This window comes from Ptychodera flava, chromosome 18 (assembly GCF_041260155.1).
Source record: "Ptychodera flava strain L36383 chromosome 18, AS_Pfla_20210202, whole genome shotgun sequence".
Taxonomy (NCBI): Eukaryota; Metazoa; Hemichordata; class Enteropneusta; family Ptychoderidae; genus Ptychodera; species Ptychodera flava.
This window is the reverse complement of record NC_091945.1, coordinates 38,542,830-38,556,803: the sequence shown is the minus strand read 5'-3', so window position 1 is coordinate 38,556,803 and position 13,974 is coordinate 38,542,830. Positions and strand designations below refer to the sequence as shown.

At 35.9% G+C, this 13,974-nt stretch overlaps 1 protein-coding gene across 2 annotated transcripts in view; it reads left to right on the top strand.

The window, feature by feature from the left end:
* Positions 1 to 13,974, top strand: part of LOC139117747 (V-type proton ATPase 116 kDa subunit a 1-like) — a 79,278-nt gene that overhangs the window by 49,205 nt on the left and 16,099 nt on the right. For both annotated transcript variants that reach the window (XR_011548562.1, XM_070681002.1), the window contains exons 15-17: positions 316 to 434; positions 5,798 to 6,005; positions 12,445 to 12,555. Coding sequence is in view for 1 of the 2 variants with exons in the window: in XM_070681002.1 (XP_070537103.1) it covers positions 316 to 434; positions 5,798 to 6,005; positions 12,445 to 12,555 (438 nt within the window). In the remaining variant the exon portion in view is untranslated. The remainder of the gene's footprint in view (positions 1 to 315; positions 435 to 5,797; positions 6,006 to 12,444; positions 12,556 to 13,974) is intronic.

Below are 13,974 nucleotides of genomic sequence, written 5' to 3'. Positions count from 1 at the left end.
GATCTCACAGTGCTGTAATACAATTTATTGAGACTCAGCACATATCGTTTCTGAAATATGGTACAGGTGATAATCTGTCAGTGTTATTATAGAATGCAAAAATCTTTGGCAACATCCTGTTGATTAATTTTTGACTTATTTAATAACTTTTTGTAATTAGGGTGGCAGCCCACATTGGTTTTACGTTTTCGCCACCACGGAACTCATTCTTAATCACAGAACCAATTGTTGAACAGGACTCTATCCTCTCCTAACAGTAGAGCTTTGTTTCAAGACATCATAATTATTCTTTCTATATGATCTGGTGTCTTTCAGGTATGGAGACTTGCATCCAATGAGTTGACATTTACCAATTCCTTCAAAATGAAGTTATCTGTCATATTTGGCGTAATACATATGATGTTTGGTGTATTCCTTAGTCTCTTAAATCATGTGTAAGTTGTTCATTGTTTTTATTCTTGTCAGTTAAGGTCAGATGCAAGATGTACAATTTTTGGCTGAAGTCTAAAAATTCAAGGTTGCAAAGGACAGTTTAATTGCCAATTAAAGTTGTTGCCTTAAATACCATTGAAACTAAATTTGGCAACATTGGTCAGACCTTTATTCCAAAGTGTTTCATGTCCAATGATAAATCAAATCATTATGTCAGGTGTAATTTTTTGGTGAATGGCCAACTTTCTACAGTACGTGCAAAAAAAAGGAAACATATGTACAGTACGGATACTGGTACGGTATGGATAAGGTTTGGTACGGTTCAATTATTGATCTGATACATGCACGTTCATGTTAACCTTATTGTACGGTACAGTACGTTACTGGTACGGTTGACTAAATTTTGGTGATATTTGACATAGCCGGACAGGCCAACATTCACACCCTATCCGATCTCTTGACGATAAGACAGCCTGAACAATGTAAGTGTTGTTCTGTAATATGGTTTAATTTTTTAAATAACTCCATAGTTACAATATTCAATCCCTTTCCTATTCTGAGGATATACAAGTTTTACAAGTTACTGCATGCGTTGACTACATTTCTCGCTCATCACATGCAATGAAACTTTACGCTATTTTTTCCACAGTTTTAATTGACATAAGTTTCTAGTAAAGTCGACATGTTTGACAGATTCTACGGTAATCCGACATTTGATTGTTGTGAATGTATGTCGAAGACGATGTAATGTTGTGCAGTTAGCAGCACACCCAGGCCTGAATGCTTTGTCTGAAGGATATGATTTTCCCGCGAACAGCGCGCAATGATTTCAGATCTAGATCTGTTAATCGTAGTATTATTCACCATATTAGTCTAAAGACATAATGACAGGGAAAAGTCAAATTGAACAAAGTCAAGCTTTAGAAGTGATTTTATTAACACCTCTCCAAAACAATAGAAAGGCAGCACATTTGGTATTGTTTTGGACGAAAGCAGTGCTCACTGCAGAAAGAGGTTATGAACAATGTCTCATGTTAAAAGATAATCTTAAGTAGATCAAGATATCATTTTTATCAGCTGCACTGTAGAGAAATTTGCGATAAATTGAAATGTTCCCGTTTTTCCCTAGAAGTATGCGAGTATTCATACTATATAGCTCTGCATGCCATATGAATAATTTAAACCATGGACATACCGGTATCATGATTTGACACAAATTCTTCACACCACCCAGCCTGCCGTACTATGGCACGGTACAGGTACTACGATACGGTACGTGTATGGTACAGAACTGGTCCCGAACTGTTCACGGCAATAGTACATGCTTAACCATATGGCCGACGTAAAGTTTGGACAGCTTGGACTTAGTGGTTAAGACTTTCGGCCGGCATATTAAAGTGTCGAAAACAAAAGAGTTATTCAACGAATCAGATTCTAGAATAATACTAAAACCACAGAGTCTTTTTCCTTCATTCAACATAAATTCTAAATACCGCCCAGTTTACTGTACCCTAGTACAGTATATGGAAAGGGAATTGTATTAAAAAATTACAATAACAGAGTACGTTTAGTGAATATCTACAACAGTGGACTTAAACACAGTAAAATGAAACGAAAGAAATATACACTTAAACATTATCTGAAAAATGTAAGTTAATCCTATCAACTACAACTATCTGTATGTTTGGCCAATGTCGCTGATCGAAGTTACTACGCAACAAAGTCACAAACAATTTCTGGTACCCCGCTGCTCTGCCTTCTACTTCAATCATTTTGGGAATGACACACGAAGATGTCGAATGTACTTTCGACTTTTTGTGACGTCAGCGGTATTCCAGAAGGCTCTTATCCCATCGATTAACTCTTGCTTCACACGTGGTTTTACTTTGCGTTGAATGTGTTGTTACGTGCAGAGAAAACGAACAAAAGGGTGAACTCAGCAGTTTCCGTTTAAACAAAATTTATTACGAAAATAAAACTAATTGCTAAGTCAGGGATAGAGTACAAGCTTTAAAAGTGTACAGACTACTTATCTCAGCTGGGACGGCAAAGCTCCAGTCTCAGAGTTGTAACAGTCAGTCGGATGAATGAACAGTCCTTTGGCTTGCAGGCTTGAAGCTGCACAAAGTCCACAGTATAAATCCAGCGTTGGCAGTGAAGGTCTTGAAAAGTCTTTAGAATGACTTCTGCTGGGTTTCCAAACACATGTAGTAACACACAAGAGACACGATCCCAAAAGTCTGACTGGAAGCTGTGCACGTCCCTTTTATACCCATGTGCTTACATAAAGGCATATAAGAACAATCTAGAACTTTTATTGACATGCTAATTACTGTTCTAAAATTATCTCTCTCACACAACTAATTAACTTTCCAGAACATTCAAAACATGACTAATTGAATTCAAGGTTGTGAAGTCATTAAGGGCAGTGACCTTGAGAATGTTCTAGACTAATTAACTCAGGTCATGATGAGTGTGGGGGAAATGACCTACATAACAGTGTTCTTTCAGTTCATGTCACAGATTCTCGATGGGGTTAGCGTCTGGTGATACTGGTGGTGTCAGCCACCAGTTGATGCCATTTCTGGTGAAATAGTTGCGAGCACACTTTGATGTGTGTTTTGGGTCATTGTCCTGCATGAAGCGATGACCCGATGATAATGACTTCTATATGAAAGACAGCAGAGCCTCATTGAGAATATCGACGTATAGTATTGCGTCCATAATCCCATCAAAAATACAAATCTGGGTCGGCCCCTCGCCATGATATACCTCCCCACATGTGAACTTTACACAATGCTTTGCTTGTGGCTTTGGTTTCAGCTGTTCACCTTCCTTGTGGTAAGACTTGCTTCAATGCGTCTGAAGCCTGGCTCAGAAGACTCGTCAGTCCAAATGACATCGTAGAAACCCGGTGATTAGTTCTCCTTCGCCCACTGAAGTCTTTTGACTTAATTTGTTGACATCTCTGATCATCTGACAATATGCAGAACCAATGTTACAGAAAAAGACAAGAAAAAAGAATAAGTGAATATGGGTTTTTAGTCCCCACAGACACCATTTGGGGGGACTTATTGGTTTGGTTATGTCCTTGCATGCGTGCATGCATGCATGCGTCTGTGCGTCCGTCCATTCACGCAGATATCTCAGAGATACCTAGAATGATTTCATTCAAACTTGGTACAAGGATTACATCATACCGTATGTCATGCATATGCACGTTGATTTATTTTGTGATACAATCCAATATGGCCGCCATGCAGCCATTTTATTACGATTTTTTTTCATGTACAGAGCCATATCTCAGACATGTTTCAACCGATTTTATTCAAAGTTGGTACAAGGACATTGACCTGTGTCATACATATGCACATTAACTTGTTTTGTGATATGATCCAATATGGCTGGCGTGCGGCCATTTTGTTACCATTTTTTTCATGTACAGAGCCATAACTCAGGCATATCTCAACAGATTTTATTCAAAGTTGGTACAAGGACATTAACCTATGTCATACATATGCACATCACTTTGTTTCATGATATGATCCAATGTGGCTGCATGGCAGCCATTTTGTTACAATTTTTTCATGTCCTAAGCCAAAATTTGGGCATGTCTCAACCAATTTTATTCAAACTTGGTACAAGGACATGGACCTATGTCATACATATGCACATTGATTTGTTTTGTGATACGATCCAATATGGCCACCATATAGCCATTTTTTAAATAATTTTTTCATGTCCGGAACCATAACTCAGACATGTATCAAGCGAATTTATTCAAAGTTGGTACAAGGACATTGACTTATGTTATACATATATACGTCAATTTGTTTCACGATATGATCCAATATGGCCACATGGTGGCAATTTTGTTGTGTTTTTTTTTCATATTGAGAGCCATAACTCTTGCAAGTCTCAACCGATTTTATTCCACGTTGGTACATGGACATTGACTTATGTCATACATATGCATGAAGGATCAAATATGGCTGCGTGGCGGCAATTTTTCTCATGTACAGAGCCATAACTCAGACATATTTCCACCAGTATCATTCAAAGTTGGTACAACCTATTTCATACATATGCTCGTCAATTTGTTTCACGTCATGTAGCAGTATCATATCAATTATTGAAGTTTCGCATTAGGCTGATATGTCAAGAAAAACCATCAAATTTCATGAAACTTGGTACAGATGTTAAGCTCACATTGCTTTAACCCTTTCACCCCAGTTCCCTGTGTACAGGTCCGACTTCACCATAGAAAACAATGGATTTGGGACAAACCATGGTGATGAAAGGGTTAACAGTGAAAAAGACATTTATCAGTGTCATTTAAATTAATTTGTAATTGCATATGGAATGAACTTTCCTAATTAGAGTGATATATCCACAAATACTGTGTCAAATTTGATGAAACTTGATACAGATGATGATCTCATAGTGTTGTAAATACTGCATGAAACTTTATGAAATATGGTACCGGTGATAATCTGTCAGTGTTAGGATAGTATGAATTAAAATGCCTCTTATTCAAATTGTAATAACTTTATTGCCAAACAAAATCATTATTTTGTTATATAGCATTTAAAGAACACAATGTTAAATTTTCAGAAAATTTGACCAAGCCAGAGTGGAGTTAAATTCTTTGGAAATTTTGAAATTGGGGAGAAAAAGAAGCCGGGAAATCGGGTGATTTGCATACATTTGCATAAATTGACACGTCTTTATCACGCAACTTTTGACTGCTTGACAAGCTACAAGGGGAACCCAACCAATATTTTAATCTTGGGTCAACAAATTCATTAAAATTGCATAAATATTTGCAAAAAAGTGATTTTTGAACAAAATATGCTGTGTTGGGTGCAGCGCCCCCTTAAATAAACATGAAGACAAAGACGGATGCAGTATACGATGTACACCTTTAGAGTGCACGTTTGTTTCTTTTTGTGTTGTGCAAATTTATCTACATGTCCATGAGATTGGTTTTTACTGCACAGTTCCTATGTCGTTCTACAAGTAGTTTACATGCCACAATCAAACCACATGTACTGAACTGTACCGTACTGTACCGTATCAAATCCGAACCGTACCGTATCAAATCCATACCGTACTGTACCCAAACCGTACCGTACAGTATCAGTACTGAACCGTACCATACCGTACCGTACATATGTTTCTATTTTTTGACACGTACTGTAAATAGCTGAAATCACTAAGAATTAGTATCTCATGTTTATTTTAACAATGGCCCCAAATGGATATGACAAAAGCAAATAAACACTGAAAAATGAGTTACAGATCACTATAGCTGTATCTGTCCATTAATCAAGATTTATACTGATTTTTTTTATCCCAATGATAGACATTTCAACAAACTATTAAACATCATCTGTGAGTTTATCCCTCAAGTTCTCTTCCTGACATCGATGTTTGGATATTTGGTCATTATGATCTTCATCAAGTGGTTTATCTTCAGTGCTGCAAATTCTGACAAAGCTCCAAGTCTGCTGATTACAATTATCAACATGTTTCTCTTCAAACCTCCTCCAGAACAACTGTATGCAGGACAGGTAAGTTCAAACAATTTTTATTAAATCATGTTTTCACAACAAGTAAGGCCATATCAAATTCAACTTATCTAGTTAAAGTAAGTAAACTCGTCATGTTTGTAAATCACAGTCATTTATGTAATTACATAAAAACTAGCAGAATATTTTGTTCATATTTATATGAATATATAATGGTGAATCATTTAGGGACGACATCAAAATTTCAATAACTTATAAAAAACTTTATTCTCTAAGTTTTTCACAAAATCCCCCATCCCCCTTGAAACTTAATTGTTGAATGCTGATCAAAGGTTCCCATTATTTCCTTAGTGTAATACTTCCACTCATACTTAAACATTCGCAAGATTGGTGATATTGCAAAAGACAAAATTATTCAAATGAAAAACACCTTTATTTTTTTTCAAAACACCTTTTCGTTTGTCGTTGTAAATATAACAAAGTATCTGCTTTAGATAACAACAACAATGTAAAAACAAGAATTGTAACATGGTTACTTGCAATACTGTAAATGTAAAAATCAACGAATTGGATGTTTCAAACAATGTGGGCAAGATGACTAATATTATCACACTTAATGAATTCTACCATTTAAATTCTCGTCACACAGTATTTCATCAAAAATCTGAACTCTTGCCTGAGATTTTCTACTGTCATCTCTGCAATACAAGTGAAACTCATTGAATTTTGGCAAGGAATCAATTTTTACCTTCTTTTGGCTTATTTGCACTCTTGTCCTATTCAACTGATCGTTTATAACATTTTTTATCTTCTCAAATTCAACTATCATAGTTTTCAACTGTGACGCTTTATGCAATGTTGTTTGTAACAAACTCTTTGAATCTACTCTTACTTTCAGTTGTGCAAGCTTTGCAAACTGAGCTTTCATGTTGCCCATGGCTTGGTTGATTACTAGCTCATTGGTTGCGACCTTTGTAGCAGTTTTGCGTTTTGGAAAAAGCTGCTTGTATTCCAGTAACGTTTCCATGTACAAGAAATGTGTGGCTGCCATATGCCACAATGGTTCCATAAATGATGAAGCACCAACAGCATCAGGCGTTATAATTTGTTTGGATTCAATGCTCAAATCACCATTCAAGATTGGATGACTTCGGCATGACCTAGTGGGCTAGGAAGCTGGCCTTTCTATCACTTTTGTATTTTGATTGCCAGAGTAGAGACAATTGGCATCATTCTGCACTGAGGCCTGTGATTTTCCGCGTTGCTGTTTCACATTTATATCCATAACTTATTCGTCAGCTGTTGGAAATCCGTAGACAGATTTTTATACATTGTGTGAAGAGAACTTCAGGTAGAATTTAGTCAAAGTGTACCCACCTGCTTCTAGCTGTGTCCGATCTCGACCAATGTGCCAAGAATATATAAGTTGTGCACATGTGCATAATTTGTCATGATCTCGTTTACGGCTTAGTCTAGCAGTTGTTTCAGGTCTCAATCGACTTCCCTGCAAAAGGAGAGAAAATGCGTAATTGCTGCAGAATTTCTCAACCAAACCAAAGTAGGATATCGTTATATCGTTTTTGTCGGACAGAAACTTTTTTTGGGTTAAACCCCACCCCCACCCCAAACTAAGAGAATTCATTTTTATCTGACATCGATCTTTTGATGTCGTCCCTTAATTGTCAGATATCAATATAATATTTGTCATTTTATGGTTATCAATAATTTGAATATCTTTGTGAAGTCATTATCAAATAAAGTTGGAAAGTGGATCACATTATCACTATAAACTTTTGTGTACATGAAATAGAGCCGCGTGCTTTCATGTTTGTCTTTTAGATGCAATGTAGAACTATATATCTGTATATGCAGCAAATAGTTTGGCACAAATGTCACTAAGGTTCACAGTGACATAAAAAATTATATAATAACATGATGCAATGAAATATATTTGATACGAACAGTCTTGCCCAACAAGGCACATGATACCCTATCATACCATTGGATAGATCCTATTGAACTATCCTTCAGGTCAAACAAAATTCTACGGGATACACTCAGTGTGACAGTTCTCAGACAGGGTAGTGAATTTCACCCAAAGCCGTTTCATAAATGACGAACAGTACGAAATCTTATTACCATACCTTTCGAAACCTTTTTGTGTTTATCCTCAAACTTTTAAGAGGACGGAAGTGGTATTTAGGGGGTCAAAGTTGCCAAATTGTTGACCCCATGCAGAGTGCGTAGTAATCTGACTGTTATCTCAGTAATCGGTCATCATATTTGGAATGCAATTATAGGGGCTAAATATTGATATTTTGAAACTTCCAACCTCCGATTTCCAATTTCGATGTGTTTAGAAAACTGTTTATAAAAATGTTGTGATAAATTAGCTATAAATTCATGGACGATGCAACTATGATTCGACATGTATGGCGCTTAGATATCGGACATGGGCTGTCTCTGTGTGTTGCGTTCGACACCTTGTATCGTACGGTGTGGCTAACTTCGCCAAGTTTGTAGCCTGAAATAGCTTCTACTGAAAAAAAACTATCCAAAATGGGACAGCAGCATCACCTTACTTAATATGCGGTAACATGACTTGTAAAACGCTATCAATGCAGAGCGAAGTGAGTACAACGAACAGCATGTCATTAAATGTCCAAAAACTGAGGTCGTCCGAATACTGTAACACTGAGTGTACTTACACAATAGCCCTGTTCGACAGACAGTCGGGTCAGTCACAATCAGGGTGCGCTAGAGTGTGTCACTTAGGTCAAAATTTCAAGTTCATGATAACTGTCCAGTTAAATAATATGTTGAAAGGTTATGGTATGGGGCATATCTTCCTAAAATGTGGTGAAGCAAACGTCATTAGTATTACCACAGTACACATTGTTTTATATGGTCGACGCAGTGTCACGGACGCTACAGAAATGTTGTACATGAAACACAAATGTCATAATAAAATTTTAAACAATGATTTGTTAATGCTTTTTTATGTTATTACAATATAAAAGATGCATATTGGCATTAAAATAAGCTATACTTGGTATGATTTATTTAATTTTTCCATGAATAAACACAACCTCAAGTTTAGTGAGAAATACAACAATATTGATCGTATTTTTTAATAGGACTTTCAACTTCTCTATGTCCTTCCGCTGGTATGCTGTACTTAAAAGTTTTATTGTCATGAATTAACCATGCTATAGCAACAATATTAATACCATTCAGTGTAATCAAAATGAACTTCTTTCTAAAATATTTTCTGTTTAGTATGACATGTAATTTTGTCACGGACGCTACCAAAATCAAACTTGAAAGTTAGGTCAATTTGAAATATAAAAAGCAATTAACAATCTGTTTTTTCTTTCTCTTTTCTCCAAAACCTTTCTCTATCAAACATTTAAATTGTGAAAATTGTGTCAAAACATTGACAATTTCTTTAAATTGAACAAGAAAGCTATAGCAACTACTGCAAAAATCAGTTGGAGTAAAAAATCACTGCAGCTGAGCTTACTTCTGGGATCAACCCTCGAGTTGTTTTCTAACGACACTCCTCATGGTCTATAAAATGAGCATCTTAAACAAATCCTTCTTACAAAATCATAGCTCGTTATGTAACTTTGACCAACATGTGAAGGAGTAAGCAGTCTGTCAATATCCGGAACGACAACCGAAAGGTCCGGTGAGTTAATTCAAACACACTTTGCCCATATCGCACAAACAGTTAAAAGGTTTCACGATAGCGGTTTTAACAACGGGGAAACTGAATTTTTTTTTTTAATTTGTCTCCATTTTATGCCACAACTTATCGTATAAAACCAAGATGCAATCTGTCACCAAATTGGTACTACAATCAACCAAACTGAAAAGATTGCTGAGCAATACAGAAAACATCATCTGGCAAAGAAAATCAAAAACTGAGAGAGCTGCCATATAAGTAATCAAAGTTGGCGGCATGAATTAAATGAACCAAAACTCTCCTCAGACCAAACCAATTTCAAAGGCTGTTTACAGCAAATATTGTTAACGAAACCATGAAACCTGGGAATGGCTAAACACAGAGAAATAAGATTTATTTCTCAAAACAGCCTTTCACAACATGCTTTTCAAACACCGGAAAGCAGGCACCAATATTGACCCGAAATCTATTACAAAGTCCATGAAAAATTGACACAAAGCCAAAAGTTCCGTTAATTGATTTAAATGCCTAAAACAAGTAATCGTTGTCAGATTAGTACAACATTTACTGTTAACACAGCGAGCACTAGCAACGCTCAAAATATGCCCTAAAACAAAAATCCTTATAAGCGTCCAGAAACTGCGGTCGATGCTTGGTCATGTTAATTATAATATGACACCACACACCGGATCGCTCACTATAGAGTCAGTCAATAGTGGCTAACTCTCTCAAAAACGAATCTGGCTTCTCCTCCTCGAGGACGAAGATGACTTCATCACACAACCAAGCGGAGGGGATACAAAACAAGAGAGCGACTGATGAAGGAACCCCATTTTTGGTTCTGAAACACCGTTAAGACGAATCACTCAATCAACTAACTGGTTTACCGGGGACCCAGATCACATGACTAGGGTCAAAGCACTATCGATTCACCGGTGTCTCGCCATGTATTCCACACAAAATAAATGCAATGATCGTTATATTCACCATATCGTAATACTAAACAATCTTGGTAGAGCCGAAGTGTGGAGTTGCCCTCATTTTCCTTTACCGTATATAAAATGTGGTAGTTATTTCACATTTAGATTGGCTTATAATCTGAAAAACAATGTTTGCATTTTATTGAAGCATCCGTGACATAATGAATTGAAATGGAATACACAATAATAAATGCATATACAGCACAGAATTCATTGTTCTTTTCACTAGAATTCTAATAACATATTCAATATAATTACTGCATTCTTAAAAAACACCAATCTAAGTGTTACAGTTGAGGCTCAACATAACTTTTTGAGTGTTTTATTACTTTTTAAAAAATCAATTTTGTGCAAATTTACAATTTTATGCCTTGAAGACATTTTGTAACCCAACTCCTTGTATGTACACACAATACACACTAGTATTAATATGTTTCAGTGGATTAACTGCTTTAAAATGTTTTAAATAGTTATTAATTATGACCATATAGTAAACACCGTCACGGACGCTACACCGTCACGGATGCTACATTTCCATATTTTAGGAATATTAATAGTGAATGCAAGGGACAGTAATTATATAATTTGTTTATTTACGGTAGGCACCTATTGACACTTAGGCCTGTGACATCAGATCTTTTATAACTCCTGTTGTCCTTAAGATATGAGTGTGTCACGGACGCTACAAGAAATTCCAACCACAACGATTTCCATTTTCATTTATTCACAAAACAATACAATATGCAATTTTATTTAAATTTTGGTGTATAAAATGCTTGCCATGGATGTTGAGGTTGGAATTAAATTCGATATTACAATATGTTATCCATTTTTCTACATATAAACTAAAGGTATATGTACTTATGGTCATAAAACACAAAAAACATAACGATGTTACAGTTTTGGTAAAAATACCACAGCTTCTGTTCCGATGCACATAATCACATGAAATAACTTGTGAAAGAAAGGTTAGGTATTCTGCAATAACATATGTAAGCTAAAAATTCCACAATTTTAACACTGTGTTCCAAAAAACATTTTGAAATTAAGTACATTTTGAAGTGAAACAGCATAACGCTACTTTTTAGAGTTTTTAAAGGCATTTTTGTTGATGTACAACCAAACCTGCGCAATATACGCAATATTTCTTTATATGACTAAGTTAGTTACAACTATTACTATTTATTAGAAACAAATAAGCAATATAATATCAGTCTGAATAGCAGATATATGTCCATAACAAATGAATATCATCTAGCGCACCCTGATTGTGACTGACCCGAGTGTATATCCTACAAAACATCTCACAGGTCTCCCTTAGGATCAATACTGCCCTCCAGGAATATTGCAGCAGTCATGGTTTTCTTCCAGGTGTGGCACTCAACAATTTCACAACACTGTTATGTCAGAACCCCTACTCTATGCAATAACAAAATTCCTAGATTTGCTTCTGTATTTGCATATTAATATTCAGAATTGTTGACTGTTTTGTATTTTTCCAATTCATTGAACATGATCTCTTACAGTAGAAAGTACACACACCGGTTAAAGGTATACAGTCACCTGTAATTTGAATATGCCCATATATGGTCAAAGGGGCATTCCTTGGTATTCAAAATGCCCATGTGAGGGCGCTGTTTTTAAAAAGTGGCCACCCGCTTAAAATCTGTGATTGGTTAGATTTTCTCTTTCCATGGTAACTGTGGACAAATTGGAACAGTGACAGTATGTATACCTTTAATTGATGGAGTTGAATCAAATAAAGTATGATAAGCTGAATAACATTATTTTTATTTTGTTTTGTTTTTTGTAGCAAATCGTACAAACAGTATTGGTTGTCATTGTAATTCTGTGTGTACCATGGATGTTAGCTATCAAACCATTAGTTCTCCTCTCACAGAGTCGTAAAAGAGTTGTCAGAAAGGTAATTATATTGTTGCTATGACAAAAACATGGCTATAAGATGAGAATTCCTTTCCATTTTAGTTCCATTGTAGCTAAGGCACACTGAGGGACCAGTGTCATCACTCTGTCAGTCAATCTAACAAGCTGTTTGTTCATCCATCCTTGTAGATTCACTTTTGGTGCTTAAAACTCAAAAACAACAAGCAAATGTTGCAATTATATTAGGATGATTATGTAGGACAGTAATGGGATCTTGTAGATGTAACTTACATTACTTCTCGTATTTATTTATTAAAAACTTTCCTGTTAAAAAATGGAATTGTTGTTGTTTGGTACAGATGTTTTTTAGGATGCCCTATTAAATAGATAGAGGTTGAAATTAACATAATATTTGCATATTTTAGAATTATTTTTTTTTTTTATAAAAAATCTTCTTTTCATTTCAAATATACTATTTAGGTTCTGGAGTATAGGATAAAGCCCGAGTACGAGGGCTCTTCTGGTATATAAAGTCCAACCCAACGATAAAATGCCGAGGCCGCAGGCCGAGACATTTTATCGTAGGGTTGGACTTTATATACCAGAAGGGCCCGAGTATGAGGGTTTTATCCGACTTAAAAACTATCGCCCCTAACTGATATATTTTCGTTTTCAATGTGTTTACGTCAACCGTCCCCTTTGTCAATGTAACATGTTTAGGATATGAATTAAAACTTTTATTTGTGAAATAGCCTTCCAATGTAATGGAACATCCTATAAATGCCCTAGGGCACATTATATAAATGCCCTAGGGCACAGCAGATTTTGTGTTGCAGCTGGTTTCCGCTGTGTTACCAAATTTGAATATTAAAACGTACCAGATGTCTACAGAATATGACATGTTCACTTTTGATTGGACAGTACTTTACTACGGCGCTGTCATTCGTTTCTGGAATTTGGTGACCAAGGCTTTATGAGTAAATAAAACACCCTGAATTGAGCACCCTGATTGGTCAATCAACAGTAGATAGTTTTTAAGGATAATTAAAGCCCCAATAGCTGCTAATTTTATGCATTATTTTCATGATTTTATTTTCAAACCAGAGTTTGCTCGTTTAAATGTACTTGCTGAAGGACGTGTTTTGAAGTATCACTGCTCGCTGATTTGGACCATGCCTACACGTTTTAACAGGTTTAATAATAAATGGGTGCCGCACCCATAAAATGGCGCCCCCACGGGAAAATACAAAAAACAGTATTTTCCTACACATATACATCGTGATCATAACAGAAACAAGTATGATGCCATTTACTTGAATGCATCACACGATGGCTATTTAAACATTTTGTTGTTGTAATCTTTATTTTCTTTGTCATATGACAAGTTTTTGAAAATGGTGGGAAATCTAAAATGACGTGAAAACCTTTGCATTTACATGCCACTCATGACACTCATGGC